This window comes from Cryptomeria japonica, chromosome 9 (genome assembly GCF_030272615.1).
Source record: "Cryptomeria japonica chromosome 9, Sugi_1.0, whole genome shotgun sequence".
Taxonomy (NCBI): Eukaryota; Viridiplantae; Streptophyta; class Pinopsida; order Cupressales; family Cupressaceae; genus Cryptomeria; species Cryptomeria japonica.
In genome coordinates, this window is record NC_081413.1 from 285681221 (window position 1) to 285706759 (window position 25539).

General features: G+C 37.7%; 1 protein-coding gene across 5 annotated transcripts in view; it reads left to right on the forward strand.

Annotated features, from left to right (window-relative positions):
• The window catches only part of LOC131042140 (putative ABC transporter C family member 15), a 216200-nt gene that overhangs the window by 60400 nt on the left and 130261 nt on the right, over positions 1-25539 (forward strand). For all 5 annotated transcript variants that reach the window (XM_057975462.2, XM_057975461.2, XM_057975460.2 and 2 more), the window contains 3 exons: positions 14895-14981; positions 15123-15830; positions 16576-16740. In XM_057975462.2, coding sequence (XP_057831445.2) covers positions 14895-14981; positions 15123-15830; positions 16576-16740 — 960 coding nt within the window. The remainder of the gene's footprint in view (positions 1-14894; positions 14982-15122; positions 15831-16575; positions 16741-25539) is intronic.

Below are 25539 nucleotides of genomic sequence, written 5' to 3' on the forward strand. Positions count from 1 at the left end.
TCACGTGCATGATGTGGTCTCCTTTACCCACTTCGATTTGCTAGATCAGTCTGTCCTTGATCTCTGCTGTTTCCTTGATCTCGAGCCGCAATCCTCTGCCATCCTTCCTCGAGCTTCACAGTCGCCATTTAATGTTGGACCAACCACCAACGACCTTACCGGCACACCACACCGACCTGTGCATGCATGCCACTTCACCTTCACGTGGCACCTTTGTCGACATCCACCTTGGCTCACTGTGTCGGTCCGACTTGGTCATCGACCAGTAGCATACAACTGGGTTCATCTACCGGTTCACACACCCTGCCGATTATACCCTAACCGGTCTGTCTTCTCCCTGGCACTTTGCTTCTCTTCCGGTGGAACACCTAAACCGGTCAGCACTCTTGCCAACCTTCCTCATGCACATCTTCAACCGATGGGAGCCTTCTGCATCTGCACTTTGTCAGCTTACCGGTTGACATCTATACCGGTAGTATCTTCTGCATGTATATTGGTAAGATACCATGCACACCGGTGGCACCAAACTTCATCTTCAATCCGGTTGCACTCTTTGTCTGCATCTGCTCAACCTTGCCTTCTTTATCATTTGACCAGTTCTCCTATCAACTGGTTTGTCAAAGTGACAAACACATCCCTCAATCTCTGTACCGGTAACACATCATGTCTACCTGGCTGATCCGGTGCATATCTCCGATCTCATGCACCTAAGGCAACTTAGTGTTTCATTGGTTGATCTAGTGTGAGCCTTCAAACACCCGCCTTCAACTCTTCTATCTTATCTCAGAGAACTATGATGCATTCCATGCATAATAGGAGATAAGCTCCACTTACCAGTGGGAGTGGATCCTTGTCATCTGCATCCGACATTGCACCAATATGGCTTCTTGTTTGAGCTGGCATATCTTCAAATAGGCACATATAATCCGGTTGGGCATACTCATTGTAAGTCATCTTTTCATTTTGTGATTGCAACTTTATCCGGTGGGAGTCCTGCTGATTGACATCCAACAGCATACCGGTGGCCTGCACATACTTCACCTCCAGTGTTAATGTGATTTTTGTAACATTCCGTCTCTTCATCACAATCAACATCCCAGCATCTTGCTCTCTTGTCGGTTGGCAACAATGTACTGCCAACATGTCACTTACCGGTCTTATACCATACCGGTCTCCAGTCCATGTCTTCAATACAAGTCAACACTAACCTGTGTACTGGTGATTCCAATGGCCATTATGCTAGATGCCATTCTCTTCCTTACCGGTGACCTGCTATGCTAGTTGACATCAATGGCACCATTTCCGGTATTCATCAATGACAACACTGCTCATACATCTCCTATACCAGTTGCCATCGTATACCGGTTGACATCAATGACAACACAATGCCAACATGAATACCTTTAACTGTATGAAATCAGAACTTAGATTGATTAAATCACGGAAATATTATGATAATGCATATTATTCATAGTTCAAAACTTGAATGTTATAACCTTAAATCTGATTAATGCTTAGAAAATTCTGAGTCTTGCCTCTCTTTTTCAATGATTATTAAGTTCTGAAGTTAGATTTCTGAGAAAGTGATGACTGAATTTTATATACACTCAGAAATCTGAATTAAAACCCTTAAGGCTTTGGTCTTCGACCAGCCTCTTGACTCCTCCTTCCACGAGTTGATGTCTGAAAATCCTCTTCCAAGCTACAAAGACTTTCGTAGTATATGGTCTGCACGTTGATTTTCAATCTTTTAGGATGAATTTAAGATGCTAATGAAGGCGAACTTGGATGTGTAAGGGTAGCGAACTTCCTTTCCTTCCAACAATGTTATTAATCTTGGACGATTTTCTTCCTTACTCTTGCTGAGCGACTTAAACCTGCTAGGTGAATTTATGATTTGCATTTGAATTGATGCCATTGAAGGGTAATCCTCCTTATGCCAGCGGACTTGAGATTTTAAGGAATTTAATTAATGAAATTGTTTCTTTTTATTCTCCATGTTGGCCGACTCAGCAAATACGAGAATGAGTGATGTCTCTTTTGTTTGAAATTTAAATCGCCTTTCTTTATCTGATTTTGCTGAACCTCTATCCGTCCAAGTTGAAATTCATTTGTCATTTGCTTTAACCTTCTTGCTTAGAGGTTCTTAATGACTTCTAACCCCCTCATCCTTGGAGGTTCGAACTTCCATCCTTAGAGGTTCAATTTTTATCTTAGTGGTTTTCAAACTCCCATCCTTAGAGGTTTGAACTCCCATCCTTAGAGGTTCGATTTAACACTTGATAGTTTTAATTTCCATCGCTCTAGGTTGAATTTTATCCTTTGTTTTAACCCTCATGTCTAGAGGTTCGAATTTTGATTATGACTTAGATTTTAACCTCCATCTTTATGATTTGAAAGTCTCTTCCTTTTCACCAATTTTAAGTTGATAAGCAAGTTTATAATTCCACCAACTCGTATCTCTAGAGGTTCGATTTTGATCTTATATATTTCCAACCTCTATCTTTGTGACTTAGAAGAGCAAAGTTCATTTCCTTATGCTTTTCAACCTCCAGCCGTGTAACTTGAATTGGCCTTGTTATTTGCTTTAACCCTCATGTCTAGAAGTTTGAATTTTGATTGAGCAACTTCAAACTTTTATGCTTAGGACTTAGAGGTATCAAGTGTGTGAGGTGTCGATTCTTTCTTTTATTCATCGAATTGATCCTTCATCTTCTGCAAGCGAACTTCATCTCTTTCAATTTGTATCTCTTTAACCTCTGTCCGTCCAAGTTGGAATTCGTCTCATTTAACCTTCAAGTGGGTGCGTCCTCCTTTGATCTCACTAGCTTATAATTCGATATCCTTCACCTTTTGCAATCAGACTTTGATATTATCTTTCATCCATTCGACTTGAAAGCTTCATCTTTCATCTTCCAACCCTCATCCATGTAGCTTGAAATTTTGCCTTAGGTAAATCCGCCCTGCCATTTTTTAGAGAATTGGCCTTAGTTGTTTGACTCATTTTTTTGGAGGTTTGAGTTTTGCCGTTACTGATTTTATCCTTCAGCTATGTATGTTGGAGTCCGTTTCATCTCAGATGTTTGGAAGTTCTACCAGTGAACTTGGTATCATGCACAGATACGTCTTACTGAATAATTCACCAACTTTCATCTTTGCAGTTTGAGGGTTTCATCTTTCTCCCTTCCTTCCAACGAGCTTTATCTCTTTCTTTGTTCAACCTTCATGTGCAGGAGTTTGATATCCTTAGGAGTTGATACGCAACTCTCATACTTAGACAACCATGACAACTCAACATGAATCAATCTGCAGGGTGTCCTCAAAAGACAATTATTTGAAGTGAAGTTTGTTATCTTAAAACTTTTGGAGCTTGCAAAAAAATCATATCAGTTTACCTGTCAGGACCACTTTGAGAATGAATTGTTGCTGGATCACAACCCTATATGACTAAAGCAACCAGGCAAGCACAGCCAAAAAGGGAGGCCCCCATTTGCAATGGGGTGATGTGTGGAGAAGTCACAACAGGACTCAAGCAAAATTTGGCATTTTCAGATTGATTCCCAATAGATATGTAAAGATCTGACTGAATTGTGTGTCATTTTATTTTGCATCATTTTCCAAATTCACCAAATTAGACATTTTGTCAAACAGTTTATGTGCACATTTGGAATCGGTTTCCTGTTTGCATTATTTCATGATGCTTGATGTGTGAGGATTCAGTAGAACAAGGATTCAAACATTATAAATTTGAATTGATCATACACAATTAAAATATCAGCAGTATACATACCCAAGAGGTTTGTCCACAATAATAATTTCATATATCAATATGCAGTAGTCAATTTTCGGATTATAGAGATAATTAACACCAATTTTTTGACCTCAACGCCTTTATAGGCAGCACTAGATCCGATGCCAAGCTTGGAAATGAACTCAAATAGCACAGCAATTTTTGTCAAGAGATTGCACCAACTCCTACGCAAGGGTTTCAAATAAAATACAAACACATCTGAAGCCATGTTATCTTTAGCATTTGAGGACTTTTCGACAAGTATTGAATCCAAGGACCCTTTTTATTGTCCACCACTTAATCGAGGGAATACTCTCACTGGGATGTGAAATGGTGGTACATTTTACGAAGGATTATTATTTGACCCATTTGCAGAATTTTAAAATGGAGATTTAAATAGGTTTTAAGTTTAACAAGGAATATTTTCAAAATTAAGGCACTAGAGAAACCACCAAGGTGGGTACGACCTCAATTGACAAAATGTGGGGTAGGACAACTTTTTCAAGGTCCAAAATTAAACCCACCCAAAATACACTTGTAAGTTTGATGGTACAAATGTAACTTAATGGAAAGTCTCATGTAACAATAAAATTAATAATATACTCGGCAATGCAATGGTTGACATAGCCTTGTTGTATTTAGAATCAAAACCTTATGAATGACACCAATAGAGGATGAGTGATAAGCAAGGGAAAATTCAAAATATGCTTAATTGGAAAGAGTTTTGTAATGACTTAGTGACCCTCTATAAGAAATTATGGAAGGGAAGTGATATTGCCCAACTAAAACATTTGAAACAATTGAGGTTATATAATGTTGATAATACGAGATTGGTGATTTGGGCTCATAAGGTGGTGGTTTATCAAAGCTTACAACTCTATAGCAATGGACTTAATGATCAAATTAACTATGATGTTTGTTTGTTGGAACCTTGTACAGTTAGAAAAGTCATGCAACAAGCATTGAATATTGAGAAACAAAAATGCACCACCAAAAGATCCACACAAGTTCAAATCGTATGATGGAAAGACAAAAATGTGAGTAATCCTTTTAACAAAAGTGGAGCCAATTTCCTTAACCCAAGACAAATAATTAAGTTATCTCATCAACAAGAGGCAAATAAAAGAGAAAAAGGTCTATGTTGGCATTGTGATAGAAAATGGTCTAGGGGTCATGTTGTGACCTTTTTCCACACATCGCCCCATTGCAAATGGGGACCCTCTGATTTTCCTGCTTTCTAGGGTTTTGTTAGTGTCCTGTGACCTTTTGCTGCAGTTTCACCAAGCCTTGTCCAGTTCAGAGCATTTCAGGCCCTCACGATTGAAAGTTAGTTTTTGCAAGTTATGTGATTCCGAAGTGTGAACACCACTAGAGTGCTTAGAAAGGCCAAAGGACGAAGATCGCAATTGATTTGGGTGAATTTGGACAACTTTCTATTTTTAGAAAGTTTGCTTTTTTTTCTTTTTCCTATTTTTAGGAAGTTTCGTTTTTGGTATTTTTAGCCCAATCCCCGGTATGGCTATTTTTAGAAAGTTTTTCCTATTTTTTAGGGATGTCTTCTTTTTGCTTTTTCGGGATGCAAACCTAGGGTTTACACTTGCACCACTGACCAGCTTCGATCGGAACTCGAAAATTCCAAGTTTTGACCTAAAAAAGCTAAATCCTTAGATTTTAGGCTTTTTGCTTTTTCGGGATGCAAACCTAGGATTTACACTTGCACCACTGACAAAATTCCAAGTTTTGACCTAAAAAAGCTAAATCCCTAGATTTTAGGCTTTTTGCTTTTTCGGGATGCAAACCTAGGGTTTACACTTGCACCACTGACCAGCTTCGACCGGAACTTGAAAATTCCAAGTTTTGACCTAAAAAAGCTAAATCCCTAGATTTTAGGCTTTTTGCTACTTCAGATGATCCACTTAGGCATGGATTTCAAAGTTAATCCGGTTAAATTTAATTAAGCTGTGAAATTTCTCTGAAAATTCTTCTAAGTCTGGCTAACAAGGGTTTTGAAGTATTGCAGGTTCAAACTCCACCAACGATGGTGGAGACCACGTGGGAGCACTCTCCAAAGTCCTCCTAGGCCAAGGTGGATAAGTTTCAAAGTCTGCCATGTATGTGTAGGGTGTATAGGAGTGTAGCCTAAAGTCCGCCCAAGCATGCCAAGTGATGGAGGAGCCAAGTCTGAAGTCCGCCCAAGAAGAGAGGTCATGTGGGAGCTAACTTCAAAGTCCGCCCCATGCCTTAGTCAAATTTACACCTTGATGGAGGCCATGAAGGAACACTCACCAAAGTCCGCCCACCTAAGGAGGAGGAGTGATAGAAGTCCGCCCAAGTTGGGGACACCACCAAAGTCCGCCAAGCTTGTGGAGAGCGCCTCAAAGTCCGCCCAAGCATGTGGAGAGCGCCTCAAAGTCTGCCAAGGCTAGAGAGGTCATGAAGGAGACACCATCAAAGTCCGCCAAGCTTGGGAGGCCATGAAGACCAACATACCAAAGTCCGCCAAAGGTTATGAGGCCATGGAGGAGCAAAGGCTGAAGTCCGCCATGCCTCAGCCAAAATTTCGCCTTGAAGAGAGCCATGAGGAGAGGTCTCCAAAGTCCGCCATACCTTGGAAAGTCAAACAAAATCAACAAGATGCCAGTGATGTCACAAAATCCACTGGGATTTCAAAATTAAATCCAAAATGAAGAAAATATCTAAAAATCCTCAAAATAAATCCAAAATGGAAAGTTTTTTCTTGGAAAAAGAGAATGTTGAAAGAATATTGGAAAATTATTGAGATATTAATTCAAAATGGAAAGTTTTTTTTTGAAAGGGAATATTGGAGAATTGATGAATATCTTCAAACTTAAATCAAAATGGAAAGTTTTTAAAAAAAATTAGAAGTATGAGTTGGATGATTTTAGGGGTTTTACTTGAAGATTTAACCTTGTCTACAAATACTTCATTATCAACTTCATTATTACACCAAGAAGTTCAAAGTTACTAAGGAGAAATTAGTAAAGTATGTCAGTTTGAAGATCATCTGGAGAAAATTCTAGATATTGCTGGAAGTTGGATAATATTTTTTGGCAAAAGGTTTATAGATTTCTGGAGAAAGGCAACTAGTACGAGGAAGAATCATCCAAACTTTTCTGAATTTTCTGAATATTTCGGAGAAAATTCTAGCCTTACTTCTATCCAAGTCAGAGGTGAAATTAAAATTGTGAATTTTCTGAATATTTTCCAGAATTTAATAAATGATTTTTTCGAAAATTTTGGAGGAAGAAAATCATTTTTTTTGGCTAAGTATGAAATTTTTTGAAAGTTTTGACACTTGGTGGTAACCACAACCAGCCTTAAGATTGAGGGTTTTAAGGTGAAAATTCGATTTTTATGGCTAAGTATGAGAATAAAAAATAGAAATTTTTCCAACACTTAGCCATTTCGCAGCCCCGTTATTTTCAAAACTTTGCAAATCATTTTCTAACTTAAAAATTTCCATTGTTTGCTTGCAGGCCCTAGACATTATGAAATTCCAGGTAGACAAAGATGCTCCTCTAGAGTCGAGGATGACTTCAAAATGGAAGAACATCAGCGACACCAACCTCGGACACATCAATCTGAGGGAGTTTAAGAAGCGAATGTTTGGTTTGGACAACCTTGTGCCTACCACCATTGCGCAAAAGATGATGAAGAGTGGTATCGTGCATGCTGCTGGCTTCCTCCCCACCATGCAGTGCAATGAACTAGTAGTCGAATGTGCCAAACACTACAGCCCCATCAGTAAGGACATTGTTGCACCTGATGGAAGAGTGCTGGCGAATGTCAGCGATGAGGCCGTCAGAGAGGCCTTCAGGATCCTAGAGTACCACAACACAGTGTATATGACAAAGGATGAAGTTGACAGTCTGTACCAAGACCACCTAGAGGAATATGATGCCATAGTTAACCATTCCTGGCTAGACAAGCCGAGGAAGGGCACCTCCAAACTCCAGAGAAAGAGCCTAGTGCGAGCATACTTCAAGGAGGACATTGGGGACATGATTGTCCTGCTCAATAGAATAATAGGAAATCCTCAGGGAGCTCCATTCGAACCCTAGATGTATTATTTCATTAATGAAATAATCAATGGACTAAGGATGATAGACTGGGCCTGGATGATCAGTGACAACCTAGACAGCCAGCTAAGGAACCAGGAGACGAATAGGACTTTCTTCATGAGTTCTTACTTGTTTTATTCATTGGCCAGGACCTATAGATACAAAGGTCTCACTTGCAGAGGAGAAGTTGGGAACAAGGAGAACCTGTTTCCAGTGTACGATTGCTATCCCCAGCTCCACATGGAGGAGAAATTCCATTTTAAAAGAGTGAATGATACCTTCCTGATGCACATCACCCGGACACTTCAAGGTGGCTTGCACCAGAGGCTCTCTCAGGAGTCTATGGACTTCATCGGTCGGTTCGGGTGTTGGTACATACAATATCCAAAATTCACTTACCTCCGAATTCAGGGATTCTTCGGGCCTCCATACAAGCTTTCGGCTTACCCTACCAACCGAGTGGTGTTGCTTGAGGTTGTAAGACAATTGGAGGAGTATATAGTAATTCAAAGGGATAAGCAGAAGAAGGCAGGAACGTTCTCGCTCACAATTGGTAATGGGCTAGAAACATGTTCTTCATCACAAGCTGCTGCAACCGCGGAGAAGGAGCTGGCCTGGTATCCCTTCTATCAATACAAGGCAAGAAAGGATTTCGATCCATTCCATAGGATAAAGAAGATCGAAGGGACAACGTTCGAGCACAGACTGGATCTAGAAGACTACTGGCTAATGCAGCCGACAGCTTCGAGATCAGGAAGAGATTCTAGTCAAGAATTCCTTTGAGCATGGTGAGAGCAACGAAAGTATTCAGAGTTGCTGATCAGGTAGAAGAAAGCCTAGAACTTCACCAGCCGGGCTTTGAAAAGATGAAAAATGAACCCTTAGTCTTAATAGATTGGACAGAGGGAGAGAAATCAGATCTAGCAGACCTCATGAGGTCGGTGGTTGAGTATTCAAAGTGGTGGGCGTCTGAAAAGACAAAAGAGTTGAAGGCCAAAGGTGTGACCTTGACTTATGAATTAATGGGAGTAGATGATACTCTGTCCGTCAATCCTTGTACCTCCACCGGTGATGCTCGAAATCCAGAGTGTTGGGTCTTGAAAGAGGAAGGAGTTGGTTGGAAGCTCCACAAATGTCATAGGGAAAAGGGCTGTAGGTGAGAGAAGAGAATCCAACGAAAGTCACTCCATCCTAAGTGCTGCTTCCATTGCGCCTGATCAGAGTGCAACTGGGGAGCAAGAGATGAACATCTGTGCGATTGATGATGAAGTAAAAGTGCTTTCCCAGCCAGTTGAGGAAGTAGTGGAAAAGGTCTTCCGAAGTCCAGACAGGGAGCAAATTGAAGCACCTACAATCTTCTTGGATGGCATACCGGCAAATCCAAGAGAGGCAGATGATGAGTTTGATCGGAACACTGTAGAACAATCAACCATTCCGGATTGGCTGAGAGCAAGGATAAGGGCCAAGGTTCCCAAGGAGACCCACTCAACCGAGGAGGTCACCACAGCATTCCTGGAGAAGGTGAATGGACCTGTTGTAGCTAAACCACCCAAACCCGCTAGGAAGTTTTCCCTAATTCAGAGAGACAGTGCCGGATTCAAGACAGTCCAGATAGCAGTGCCCAAAGAAGGGAAGGGAAGACCAGAGACAATGTCACCGTGGATGATTACAAGGTTACCACCATAGAGCTGGGTAAGCCCACCCAGGACCACGAGGTCCAATACTTTGATGACTCCTGCAACGTTCTAAAGGCAAGGCTAGCTCATGAAAAGGAAAAGAGGAAGAAGGTTGAAGAAGAGAACCAACAGTGGAAGAAGTATGTTCTCCATCATACCAGCCCACTCAACCGTGAAGTCCCGGCTACTCCACCACAGCCTCTTCAGCAGGGATCAATGAAGGACTATGATGATATGAAGGGCTCATACACTCAAGAAAAGGAATGGATTTCAGACGCTTCGGTGCGTGCTGACACCCTGGTGAAAAACTTAGTATCGGCACATGAGGCAACTTCTTTGCTGATTGATCGTATCCAGAATCTAGTATCCAATTGGGAAGAGGTGGATGAAATTCAGAATGAAATACTCCCTCATTTGAAGGTTATCCGAGGCATGTCAAAGAGAAGCTTAGTGGATGCAGGCATCATACAGACAGGAGACAGGTACGACTTCGGCACGTGGTACTATACTATGGTCACTCGGATTGAGGTTCTGAAGAAATCCGAGACCAAGTGTTTTGATACAGAGGCAAGTGTTAGAGAGATCCTAGGCAAGGTATTCCGTGTGGCGTCAGAAATCTGGAAGAAGGGAAGCCTAAGGGAGAAGCATTTACAAGCAGAGAACCTGAGAGCTAGGATTCAGGCGAGTTTCTTCAGGGATTTAGGGATGATTGACAAAGGTAATCTTTCAAAGATTGCAAACTTCCTCTCCATCGATGACAACTTCCTCACCCAAGCAGTTGAGTGGGAAGGCATCCTTGCCACATGTGCCGATGATGTGGACCTCATCGACTTTCAGATTGGCGGTTTGCCAAGTGTCACCATGGAGGATGTCTAGCTCATTGTGTCCAGATACGTTGAATCTCTGAAAGAAGAAAGTGGCCACTCACCTCAGTAAAATTAGCAGCTACGCCACTTGTCACTCTTTCATTTGTTTGAACTGATAGTATTTTGGGAAACCCTAATTAGGGTTTAGGACTTTCAATCTTGGCCCTTGATCATTGTTTGATCTCGGCCATTCATTTATTTTTGAGAACTATATAAGGCTACCTCCTCTCATTTGGAGGGGTGAGGTTTTTGATGTATTGTTGCTTAAGGTCATTTCCGAAACCCTAATTAGGGTTTAGGACTTTCAATCTTGGCCCTTGATCATTGTTTGATCTCGGCCATTCATTTATTTTTGAGAACTATATAAGGCTACCTCCTCTCATTTGGAGGGGTGAGGTTTTTGATGTATTGTTGCTTAAGGTCATTTCCAGATAATATATTGCATGTGCGCTGCTTTGTAATCTCTATTATTTGAATGATTTGCATGGTTTCAATTGCCTCAACACTTAGTTAGAATTAATTTAGATTTGCTTTCATCGTTGTTAATTTGAATGAAGGATTTGATAAGTGTCAATTGATGGCGTATCTCCGCTCATACTTTTGGTAAATGGATGATTTCCATTCTACCGTGCAAAGTTAGTCTGAGCCCATCCCCTGTGCATCCCAACATCTCGATCATAAGCACAACCCATTGAAGATTGCACCGGCCTTGTGTAGTTGTCCCTAGTGTGGCGAAGCAAGGTTTGGTTTCTCGAGAACACCCAATTGATACCGTCTCCCGAATTCGTAGGATTAGATTAGCCTCCTCAAACCCTATCTCTTTTTCTCTTTCTTTTGAAAGTCTAAACCCCAGAAAATTCCAAAAAAAAAGAAGAGCCTAAAATTGTCAAATCTATCTAAGTTCAGCAGTTCAAGATACTTGTCAACATAAGTCCCCCTTGAAATTTCAGCATACACTACCCAAGAAGCTATTCCACTAAAGTCGCTTGTTCGCACATATAGACCTTGGAATCAGTAGTGATTTTTCAAGAGAGGATAGAATACCTTCGGGTATCCTATTCTAATGTTTGGTAGATGATAAAACAGACACCAACAGGTGATAAGTGATAATAGTGAGAAGAGATTAATGTTTATTGAGAATAAGGTTGAAGAAGAAGGAGAAGTAGCCATAGAAGAACCAATATGGAAGTAGAGTATACAAATTTAGAGGAGGAAGAAAGTACTACTATCTCCCTACATGCATTGGGTGACACAAATACACCATAAACACTTTTCTGTATTTGGTTTTTTAAAAAGGGAAAGGTGTTGATGTTGGTTGATACATGCAGTGCACACAACTTTATTGATAGAAGTTTGGCTAATGAGCTCAATTGTTTTGTGTATGCCATCTCTTAACTTCTAGGTCATGATAGTTGATGTAGAGCAACTCCTTTGTGGTAATAAATGCCATCATTAAAATATCTTAATGGTAGATTATGACCTAGATTCATAAATGTTTGTTATCCTAGAGCAGATGTAGTTTTAGGAGTGCAATGGCTTAAACAATTGGAAATGGTGCTCTCAAGTTTTCTAGAATTATTCATGGCTTTTAGTAATCATGGGAAAATGTATAAACTTATAGGGATACATTCACCTCCAAGTCAAATTATTATCACCCATAGGATGGAGAAATCAAATAAGAAAGAATTCCGTAGCATAGGGGTGCAACTACATTTTGTAGAAGCACAAGATGTAAAAACTCAAGATTGATCAAAGATTCAAGAGATCATTCAAAACCATCAACAAGCATTTCAAGAACCCAAGCATCTACCCCCCATTGAAAGACCATAGTGATGCTGAATTAATATCAATAAGCATTCTTCATTCCAATAAAAGTGCCTATTTATCACCAATGATTATGTTTAACAAGAAGGATGTGCCATATAGAATTTGCCCATGATGAATTAAATAATGTTGTTCTCTTTACCAGGTTAGATTTACATTTAGATTACCATATTCAAATAGAGGAAGAAGATACGACTAAGACCGCATTTAAAACATATGAGGGCCATTATATATTCTTAGTTGTCATTTGGTGTCACTAATACATAATTTACTTTTCAAAGCCTCATAAATTCAGTGTTCCACCCATTTTTAAAAAAAATGGTGTTAATATTGTTTGATGACATCATTTTTGATCGATAATATTCTTTGATGACATCTTGATCTATCATAAAACATGGAAATATGAACAATTCATAGAAAAGATTCTAGAGTTGTTAAGAATTGAGGGAGAGGATTTTTTTGAAGGGGATGGGAACGTTATGATACTAATAATCTATATTCCTAAGTACAATAAGGATAAGCACTTGTGGCATGCTTAACTTCAGTAGTTTCATTTGTTAGTTTTAGTTATTCCTTCAGATGATTTATTTAGGATGAAGGGGTGTGTCCTTACATAGTTATGCATATAAATAAGGAAGATAAAGACTCTCCAAAACCATTATACTTCAAATTATTGAATCCTTATATTATTTTCTGATTATTGGAGGTCATCCCCTTAAAGTAGTCTGTTATTTTGTTAATTTTTGCATTTATTTCCTACAAATATTATAGCACAGTACTATGGTTAAGTTGCTAGAAACATTGAAAAAAGGAATTGTAGGGAATAGGGGTTCCAGAGGTTTCATGTGAGAAACAATTATACTGGTATATTTGTCCAAGTTTAAAGGCCCAGTCAATACAAACTTTAAAAGTGAACTCAAAATTCTACAATTATAAATAGTGCCCCAATTTTTTATTTATGATTCAAGTAAATTGAAGTGAATTCTACAGGTTGGCTGAAACTTGTAAATCATGGATACCATAATTCTCATTGGTCAAGATTCAAGTTCAATAACTATCACTGACAATAAATATTCAAAACATTACAAAGTTAAAAATATCATGAAAATATATGGATCATAATAGAAAATTCATGGTCTATGTCATATTGAAAAAAGGAAAAATTAGCATGCCTCATAAGAGATATCCCGAAAATACTTTTAAGCAGGCTTGATGCTACTTACAATCCCCTCCATTTTTACTGGAATGTGACACTGCATCAACAGCCTCTACATTATTTGTGTTGATTTCAAAAGGAAACTCACCGTGGCCCTCGTACATGTAGCCTCCATAATTTCACATCCTTTTTATATCCGCTTTCTATTTTCTCTCTACTTGATCCAAAATAAAAAGCAGAAAATCAAAAAATGAAACCCAAATAGGGAATGTTAAATTACACAAGATGGGTGCAATTTTTTTTTCTTGGAACATAAGCTAGTGGATAGCTTCCTAAAGGATAGTGGAAAAAAAAAATGTTTAACATAGTGCCATATGCTAGGAATGTATTCATTTTTCTCTCTTTTGTGTACTGCGAGATTGATTCGATGCCAGTGTTACCAGACTTGGATCCAGCAAGCTGATTTTTGGCTAGGACTCAGACTTAGCCGCATCAATTTGAGAAAAGCATGATATGTAGATATTTTACAAAAATCATGATTTATAGAAAAAAAATGGCTTAGAATCATCCAGACTTTACAGACTAACCTGGACTCACTGAGTTTGGTGAAATGAGCTGCTGGGCCTCATTTTGGCTTGCTTGTTCTTGGAATCGGGAGCCTCCCTAACAAATAGATGAGTCTTGTATCATTGATTGATACCCGTGCTTGTTCAAAGATAGATAGGGTTTTTCATTATCCTTGATACACTATCATCACTAGATATGTTAGATGTTGCTTATCAATGAGTTATTTTAATGCAATGGACCTTTACAAAATCATATTGATGAAGAGATACCACAATTTCACCTGTTGTCTTTCTATCCTAAAATAATTTTGGGGTGTGAGCAATGTAATAATTGGTTCTATAATAATAGATCAATCCATGTGGGATCTCACTGACATATCAATCAGCCCATTAGATTAAGAGCTGATATTGACTTATTTTTTATCTAATATTTTAGAATCAGATGATGCAGCTTTATCTTGCTACTATTTTATTTCCTCCTCCAAAGTTTCTTATCATTGTTATGTGTAGTTCTAGAAAATCTTTGGTTCTTTTTGGAGTTCCTATTATTGACTACTTTTATTGTTGGATGTAATGGCTTGGTTTAGATACCAGATAATTCTCTCCCATTAAGGTTGACCTAGATTTCATCTTTGGCTGATTAAAAAAGGAAAGAGATAAAGTAATAGTTGTCATATTCTATTTAATTGTCTACTCAATGTGCATTGAGCTCTTGTCTTTGTTACTTTTGTAAATCAACTGTAGCGGCATTAACTTTTATTTGTGGACGTTAATGGCTATTCCTTCTAATAGTGGTGTCTTGTCTCTAGTATTGTCCTTTGTTTTTTATTTGTTTATGAGTTGGTGCTTGTCATTTCTAAATATAATTGCCATATTCCACCCATTCTTGATGTAATTAATTGCTACCATTGGAACTATGCTTTTGTCATTACAGGAATGCATTAGAGGTGCTTTGAAGGATAAGACTGTTGTTCTAGTGACACATCAAGTGGAGTTCCTTCGTGAGGCTGACTTGATAATAGTAAGAATACTAGTAGTACCATTTAAAAGCCTAATCTTATATGTAATTATTTGGAGATTTTGAAGAAATCAATGAAGTCCAACAGTTTTAACCATGATTTATGTCTTGTAAAACTGCATATGACACCAAAAATGTTTTCAGGTTATGAATGAAGGCTGTATAATAAGTTCTGGCACATATAATGAACTCTCACTGGATGCTAACTTCGGGGCACTAGTTAATGCTCATAGAAAGGCATTAGATGATGTAACAGTTAAATGTGATTCAGATTGCTATACTGATAGAGAAGATGATATATGCCAACAATCATGCTCAATAGAAACTGGTCCATCAACATCTGTGAATCCTTCCTTACAAAAGCAAGTGGGAGGGAATGTACTACCAAATCAAGGTTTAGTGGAGCTAAAAAAAGAGGCATGTGACATGAAAGAGATGGAGAATGAGTCTGATGGCCATTGTGCTTCTACATTAATTGATGAAGAGGAGAGAGCTGTTGGCCGTGTAAATATGTCTATTTATTTGGCATATTGGACAATGTCCTTCCAAGGGTTGCATGTAATTGTTTTGGTTGTCATTCAAATATGTTGGCAAGCTTTGCAAATATTAAGTGACTTCTGGCTAGCTTTTTTTACTTCTGAAGGAAAAGCGAGTATGAAGCCTAGAAGGTTTATCAGCATTTATTCATATTTAGCATTTGGAAGTGGATTTTTTGTTCTCATCCGGACCCTTCTGATTGCATTTTCTGGATTAAGAACAGCACAAAAGTTCTATGTTAATATGTTGAACAGTGTTTTCCAGGCTTCCATGTCTTTCTTTGACACGACTCCATCTGGAAGGATACTGACAAGGGTTAGTACTAGATAATCTCTCAACATCTTTTGCTTGCAAATTCAATTGGGCTTTTACAGTTTGCATGGTTATTTTAACAAACTGTTCTCACAGCTAAGTAAATATAAAACTTGACAGACTTGCAATATTTGTTCTGGTTTTCCAATTCAACACAAATGTTAAAATGCTAAGTTCAATGTAATTTTTTGTTGATAGAAAAACTTCTAGTTATATAATATAGTTTGAGAGTTTATTAACTTTTTATAATAATATACACACAGGAGAGAGAGTTTAAATGCTATTGTATAAATATCGTGTAGAATCCTATGGATGTAGTAGGTGCAATTGAAATAGCCGTCTTTTGTGCTTGTGGTATTGCACCTAATTGTTTTTAATTTTTATTCATTGTATTTTCTAATTGAAAAAATGAGAACTTTTTCCATTCTAAATGTAATTCAGGAAAGGGAATTCCATTTATCAAATGCATGAGTATGGGGACAGTTGTCTCTGTCTTTAAGATTTCTTGATTATTTTTTATACTTGGTTTAGTGACTCAAAATATTGAAGTGGTATGGTGATTGTGTAACATCGATCCTATACAATGAGTGAAAAATAAGCTTCCTTTGGATAAAAAAGGAGGTTCCAGGTCATCTTATTCATGCTTACAAGAAGTGTTTTAGATTTTAGTTGAATTACCAAAATAGATTTTACTAATAAGAAAATTTGGAATTCATGTACAACTAACATGTCCATTGGATGTTGACAGTCTTCTACAGATCAGGGGACTTTGGACTTTGCAATTCCAATGATATACGGGTCAACTTTGGCAGTATCTTTCCAACTTCTTGGAGTTCTTTTTGTTACTTGCCAAGTAACATGGCAGATGTTATTTGTCATCTTTCCGCTGGGATATGTTTACATAGTATATATGGTAAGTCCTTAATTTTAATAAACGAAACTGGTTCCATCTGACAGTTGGAAGCTAGAGACAATGAAATAATTCATGTCTTGCATGTATGTTAAATGAATGACTATTTTTTACAAGTAAACTTGTTTACGTTGTTGTGTGACTTTTTGTTCTTTGATAGAAACTTTTTGAGCCTTTGTTCCTTCTGACACATGGATATTTATATGTATACTCTGCAGATTAACGTTATTTACAGCTTGAACCTTAATGCTCACAATATCTGACAAGATTATGAGAGATTCAAATATAGATTATAAAATTTACATGAGACATATAGGAGCAAATGTTGTCATGAAATATCATACAGACTAGTAGCATGTTCCTTAACTAATCATGCAAAAGAAAATTTATTTTCATAGATGCACACTTAAATATGTGTTGGCTAAATATTTTGTAAGTGACTTAGCAACTACTTACAAAATGGTAAATTTAGAGTTTAGACACACAATGTGAGATAGTCTCTCCCCTAATTCTAAGGGAAGGCTCCCCCTTTTTATTGCTTTCTGATTCAGCTAATACCTAACTAGGAACTATGAAATGGGATGGAATAATATGTCACTTCCCCTTTCTTCAGGAATGACGCTCTTCAAATACAACAAACTTTTAACAATTTTCTTCATTAAAAGGTACAAACTCCAGTACTAAAAACCAATAGACTTGTGATTGGACGTAAGAAGAATCACTAGTATACCACTTAACTAACCTAACCAAGAAAATACACGAGCTCAAAGTCTCCTGTAGCTTTTCCGTAATGATTGAATGATAACATGCAGCATATAACAGCTCAAAGTCTCTTAATACAATGCACTCTAAAATTTTGTATATTTAAGAAGAATTAAAAGCACAGATTCTTCTAAATTCTTCTTGATAACAGCACTTTAACTAATTTAATCTTCAAGATTGCAGCACAAAGTCTGCAAGAAATCGGATTAAAGCTCCTTTATAATGTCCACAACAATCTCACAAATATCCCAAGTTAATTCAGAAAATACTCCACACTGACGTAAGAACACAGTTGTAATATGATCAGAGATTCAACCGAAAGTCTGAAGACTCAATGCTCTCTTTATTAATTTTAGGAATCAAATTTACAGAACAAAACATGAAGTCTCTATATTTGCATGCATAAAAGATAAATATTTACAAAGAACTCCCTCTAGAACACAGGTTTACTACTGATAGGGGGGGGGGGTGGTGTTGAATCAGTAGTAAATAAAACTTCAATCCTTATCAAATTAATTCTTAAGCAACTTAAACTTTTATCAGCTTCAATTTGAAAACTGAAAGGAATGAAAAGAGATGCACAAGATTTACGTGGAAACCCAGGATGGGAAAACCACGGTGAGAATGCTGCTAGGATCTACTGTCCTAATCCAGCCTCACAATTGAAACTTCAATTGCAATGTTTAAGGGCACCAACCCTAAGGAGTCACCAAACCCCTTTTCTAAGAGCACCAACTCACAGTTCAAAACCTTTGAGCACCAACTCAACAATCTTAGAGCACCAAATCAATAATCTTAGAGCACCGACTCTAGGAACTACACAGTTACAAAATATGTTTAATTACCACTTCAAGGATCAAATGTACTTTGACAACCTGAAACATCAATACATCTTTGTATAGATAGAAGAGAAATGTATTGAAAAACTGAGAGACTAATTTGGATGTCAAATGCCTCTGTATATTTGCAAGGATGATATAGTGAAAACAAAATAAACCAAAATGGAAATCAATATGTCTCTGAGAAAGACCTGCAAACGATACTCCTCAAAATACTGTCTATTGTCACAGGCAACAATCTGAAAATTAAATCTGCAATGCTGTCACTGTTATAATGTCACAGATAAGCATATAATCTTCTGTAGAATATGCTGTTATGAAAATACCAATCACAAAACAAAGGTCTGCAAAATTGTTACATTTATACCTGAATGTCTGAAACATAGCATAATAAATAATACCCTATTTGAACTTTCTTTCTCACATGCATTGGTTTTGTCAACAGCCCTTCCTTTGTATTGTAGTGATCATCAATACAAGCAATAAGCAAATACTGTTCAACTTATCTTGTTCAAGAAACTTAGAACCACATACTAATTTTCAGACTTCACATTAATATGTGCACTCACAATCAACCACCCTTCATCACATTTAATAATCTATATACATTGCTCTCCTTGCAATCAATAAGGGACTACTAACTCTCTTAACTTCCTTGTCGGTTAGGAAGTTTTAACTGTCTGAAGTGTAGTTACCGCCGATGGCTTTGGTAGTCATAACCAATCCCTCTTTATACATTTTAAAGTTCTTTACTTTTCTGAGGAAGACATTACTTAAACACTGATAATGATATGAGAAAATTCACAAGGCTTAACTGCAGACAGTTAACAGTTATTGGTTCCAACTAACACTTAAACCAATTTGTACCAAATGCTATTCTTATTATAAGAAATACAACTTGACAGCAGGAGGCACAATGGCGATGATATACTGAAAATAATCATTGATCTGAAGTTGAATATTATCTGTTTGTATGTGCTATAACAGTCACCAATCAGGCAAAGCAATTCATGATTGATCAAATCTGGTAACCATATTATATGAAGGTATCATTAAATACTGTTGCTTGCATGTATTTAGAAATAAAAACAGAATGGTACCAATCTAAGTCCTGTGGCATATTTCTGTTTATGTTCCCTTATTGACATCATATTTTTCCATCTATGTTCATCATATTGACATCACAGTAGACCTGCAGACTGAAGCCAAATTTGCAAACACATTACTGAAAGCACATCATACTGCAATTGACATCAATGACAAATATGCCAACATTCCCTCCTATATATAAGTGAGGGGCTATGAGATAAAGGTGGGAGAATTCTAACTAACTTTGACTTATTCAACATCATAAGTCCTAAACTATTTTGACTTGTAATGTGACATGTAATTACATATTCTAGCTGTGCATGTAATATGTCAAAATAAAACTTCAAAACTACTTCCTAGAAAGCATAGAAAAATGACTAAGCACTATGGGGTGCTTCATCTTGATCTTCATTCTTGGCCATGAATTCTGCAAATTTGTGTAATGAGGCTTGTATCTCATCATCATTTGGCCCGGTGGTGTTGCTTGCTACAGCTGTAACTCTAGTGACAACATCTCTGTAACAGGTGAAAGAAACTTCGTACTTCCTTATAACATCTTGCATTTTATTCAATAATGTTTGGAGACTTATCAACTTATTAATAGAGGTAAAGGACAAATGATCAGCTTCAATTTCCTTAGGAACTGAATCTGGAAAACGCTGTATCTTCTGACAGCAACTTCTTGTTTTCATCTATTAATCCACAGGAAACTTTTTCAAATTTGGCAAGAATATCTTGGTCATCTTCAGCACATGATTCAAGGGATGATTCCACATCTTTAATCAAATATTCAGTAACTTAAGCTCTGTTGGCTATGAGTTCCTTATACTCAACATATTGCTTTTTGGAAGATAAGACATCGAAGTAACACAATACATCCAGTTTGAAGTCAGTAAATTTGAGCCTAGTCTTCAGATCTTTTTCCTGAGATTGCAAGTCTTGAGACAAAGCCTCATGTGTGTGTTTCAAGCTGGTTTTAAGTTCTTCCAAACCCCTCAACATACGAAGAGTTACCTTCACGAGTTGAGTGTTTTGTTGTAATAGCCTGTCTGCCCAAGAATCTATTGCCTTTATCTTCGGCCCTCCCAGCCTTCTTGATAGATTCCTCGACAATGGAAGATGACAATGGATCAACCGTTTCAGTGGATTTAATGATTTTCAAAAGCACTGAAACAAGCTGTTCATTTTGTTCCTTCAGCTGATCTTTCTTCTCCTTAAGCTCATCATACCTTTGAATCAATGAAGCCACAAACTCTTGTACGTCATGTTTGGTACCATCATGTGTCTGTTTTCCAAGTTCAACTCTTGTGATTTTATAATCCGTGGGTTGCATCTCCTCATCAGGCTTGTCCAAAGTTGTCTCTGCCACCTAAGCATATTTCATTTTATTTTTATCTACCCTGACCCTTGAGACAGTCTTGGCCCTCTTGGCTACCTTAGATTTGGCAGGAAAAAGCTGCTTGAAATTAAAATCATCTGGTGAGATCTCCTGCTTCTTCCTTTTAGGAGTGATTGTTCTTAGCCATGAAGGAAGATCAGAAGAATCAACTTGAGTATTTTCAACTATAGTTTGTGAAGGGGTAGACTATGTTTGCATTATAGTTGACATTGTAGGTGGGGCATCAGTTTGTACTACAACAGGGATATGCTTTGTTGTTACATGAGACATGGATTCAGACATGAACTTGTCAAAATCAATGATAGTGGAAGTAGATATATCAGACAAGTTTGGATATGAGGTGTAAGAATCAAATACACTATCTAGATTATCTTGTGGAGCATCTAGGATAGACTCGGTGGCTGGGGAAGAGACAGTCTGGACGAGTCACCATTACTGTGGAAAAAGCATCAATATTGGTGTCTAAAGGGGACGTGGGAACACTTACAGGAGTAGATACCTGAGAAATATCATGAGGGGTAGGTCTTGAACTCAAGGTAACTAGGACTTCTTATGTTTTTCCTTCTTGATCTTGTTCACCTTGATCATCATCTTGTTCTTCAATCTGTTCTTTCCCTTTAACAGGTGTTCCTTCTTAGGTCCTATTCTTGGCCTTTCCAATAGTGATCTTAATCTTGGTCCCTTTTGATGAAGAGGCATCCTTTGACCTAGTTTTAAACTTCTTCAACTTTATGCCTTTGCTTTTCAACTAGGCATTGGTATTGTCCAAAATAGGCTGAAACCTTTCCTTGATGGATATGTACTCCTTCTGAGACCAGTGAATGGGAGGAAGAGGAGTTTTCACAATCTTCTGTTGTTCGTAGACTAGATCAACCACCTCTTCATCATCTACCATGCCTTCTTGGACATTAGCCAAATCTAGATCAACAATTTGCTCCAAAGTGAGCATACTATAATCCATTCTTCTAATGTCTTCTTTTGTGCAAAGATCAATCCAAATGTCTTCAGTGCGATGCATGTGAGTGAAAATCCTCTTTATCTTATCTTTCATACCCTTGTAATCAAAATCTTTTCTGATCTTGAATTTTTTTCAATTTGGTTTCCTGAAGTTCTATTTCCATAGCCTTAGCTTTGGTAGAGGTTGTCAATGAATACCTCCCAATGAAAAGAGGATTCTAAGTAGATACGAGAAAACCTGCTTTATGAGCAGCCGATTGCTTTGCATGAACAACCATAATCTGCCTTCCGAGCTCCATCAGGATAATCTTATCTGTGGGGTACCTCGAGAGGATATACGGATGATCATCAAAGCAGCATATTCTCATATATGTAAAGGTAGGAAACTGTAAAAAGAGGTACCCATACTTGTTGACCTTCTTCCATGCAGCTTCTAATACCCTTCTCTTCTTAAGTGTTCTGTCAAAGGAAAACATGTACATACCATAAAAGGCATCCTAAACCCTTCTATAATAATGTCTGCTTGTCTTCATGGTCAACTGGTCATAATATGTCCATACTAGTACTTTTGTTTTGGCACCCTTAGTGGTAAGACCAGGAAACTGCCTGAAAGATGCTGTGATGTAGACCAAGTATGGATTCATATAGAAGGTGAGAGTAGCGGGCACCTGTGAAAGTTGTTCACACAAGGCATCACTGTTTTGTTCACCCCAGAAGATCTGTTGAACACGCTTTTTCATGATGGATATGTACTTGTACATCCATGTCTCAAATATATTGGATTTCTTCAATCCTTTGATCCTGTTGAGGAGAGTAATCATGTCATTAATCTCCTCTTTAAAATCACTCTGGTAAAGCTTAGGCCATCTGGTGGTCGTGGCTCTTGGCTTCAAAAGCCAATTGGTATTGATGTTCTTCTTACCAATTCTTGTTCTTGTGAGATGCATAGGCAAGAACATATTCTGGTTCCAAAGTAGCCACTGGGAAAGATGACATTAGGTGAATGTGACTATTGAGAAGTTGTTGCATGCCTGGTGATGACTATTGCTCTTTAGTTCTCTTGATAAACTTGGACATATCAACATGCCCTATCTCTGATCCTTGATCTCCTCAATGTTAGGATCCATTGAAGAAGGTGAGACGTTGTTTTGGCACTTCCGGTACTTGTATTTCATCTTGTTATCAAGGGTGGAAGCTGGCTCTTTGGACATTGAAACTGGATCTGCAAAGCTAAGGTGGAAGGGCCACAGTGTTAGAACATATTCATGTGACACAAAAAGCTCCATGACAATTTTTCTGGAATGGGGTATTGCACTTATCAAGACCAATGCCTCAACTTATTGGATTTGATAGATTGTGTGTGCAAACATAAATGGTTTACAAGTGAGGTCATGGGCTAGGTGTAGGGTTGATGTCATCATCACAAGTGGAAAAGGAAACATAAGGCTAATGAACAATCTTGGAAAGAACCAATAAAGGCTTGCAATCGGCTCATAAAAACTTGTTTGCAAATCAAATGATGTGTTTGACAACAAAAGAAGAGTTGTAATTGGGTCTTAAACATTCGGTTACAATTCATATAGTTGTTATCGACAATGAAGACAAAAATTGTAATTGGGTCTTTAAGACCCGATTACAAGTTGACTTGTAATCATAGGATATGATCGGCTCTTGCAGATCCGATTACAAAAGGGTGAGACTCATCATGTAGTTGGGTCTGTAAGACTCGATTACAACTTAGTATTTGCTATGGTGACTTGTGATCGGGTTTTTAAGACCCAATTACAAGTTGTGATTGTAGGTCTATTTGTAATTGGGTCTTAAAGACCTGATCACAAGTGTGAAGGGCTTTGTTCCAACAGTAATGATTGTAACGAATGTGTACTTGGGTTTTTTGTCTCACCCAACACCAATGTATGGTGTTGGACGAGGCGAAATGCTCGACTCATGCCATACAACAGGAATACAAGTAAATAAAAAATAATAACGGGATTCAAAACCCTAATAGTATCTTGACACGAAAACCCTAACCAACAGAAAATAACAACAAAGGAAATACTTGATATGTAGATGAAATGATATGAAGACCACTAGGAACCCTTGCCTTGCGTCGTTTCACAGGCGAGATCTAAAATGCAAAGAAAAGAAAACAAAATGATCAAAGAATGACCGAAAAAGGTATTTATAAAACCCAACTTGTAGTCTCATAAATGTTGAATGTGTGAAAAGAGGAATCATGCCTATCGGGTTATGGAACTCAATATACATATGTATATTATTTAAACTTAACAAAAGCACTTGTAGTCTCGGGTTTAAGACCCGATTCTACATATGTGTTTTATTTTAAACTAAAAATACTTGTAATCTCGTGCCTAAGACCTGATTCACATGTGTCTTAAAAATTTAAAATAAAAACAAAAAGAAAAAAATGACTCAAAATATAAAGAAAGACACAAAAAGGTGACTAGATAATGACCAAGGATTTCACGTATTTCGAGGAGACTAGGCAGAATTGTGAGGCCAACTAAAGCATTCCTTGAAAAGCGTACTGTTAGAGAATTGGGACTACGAAGAGGACTAATGTTGTAGTGGCTATCCCAACTTTAAGCCCCATTGTAAATTTTGGGATAACAATATGTCATGCACGCTTTTACCTGTTATCCTAAAGTGCAACTTAGAAAGAGGATTTAAGTGGGAACAATATACTAGGAATTAAAGCATGTCTCAAGTCAATTAAGGAGCCTTATTCTTATCTTTAGGTCGGGGAAACTAGATCAAATGCCATCATGGGGCCAACTAAAGCATTCCTCGAAAAGCGTACTGTTAGAGAATTGGGACTACGAAGAGGACTAATGTTGTAGGGGTTATCCCAACTTTAAGCCCCACTCTAAATACAGGGATAACAATATGTCATGCACGCTTTTTACTTGTTAGCCTAAAGTGCAACTTAGAAAGAGGATTTAAGTGGGAACAATATACTAAGAATTAAAGCATGTCTTAGGTCAATTAAGGAGCCTTATTCTTATATTTAGGTCAGGGAAACTAGATCAAATACCATCATTATTTTTTACTTTCTAACTGTTGAGTTCCATAAAGATCAAGACAATTTGGATGGGATTCTTGTTGAAAATTGCATCCTTAAGAAACAAGGAATCCCTCATTTTCTTCACAAACAACTTTTATCATGCTGATTTCTAAGTTTAATATTTAAGTAATACTTTGCCCAAGGCTGCCAGGTTGCATGTACCCTGCCAAAATTTACTCATATTGGGTACGAGGGGGTGAAGCCAACCCCTTGCTGCACTTTAGGTGTTCCTGATGCAGACCAACACGTTGGGTACATTACCCTAGTTAGGGTATGCACTCCATAACAAATACAATAAAATTCTAAAAACAAAGTTAAAAAATGTGAACTTTTAATACGAAACATTATAAAGGAAATAAAAGAATCTTTTTAAATGTCAGGTGACAACACTAGATTTATCTAATATTTATTATCACTTTATTCATTTGGTGTATCCCTCCTTCTCAACTGCCATTTTTCTCTTCATATTTTAAACAACAAATATTGTTTCTCTGCAAACATCCATCAAATAGAGATAGAAGCCTTGACTTTCAGCCAACAAATATCTCACCCAGCAAAAAACAACTTACCTGTGTTGATTCAGGACTCCACTACAATGTTCTTCTTAATTCTTGATGTCATATGACAGTGGCATGATTATTTAGTTTTGATTTGCATGTTTTAGAAGCATC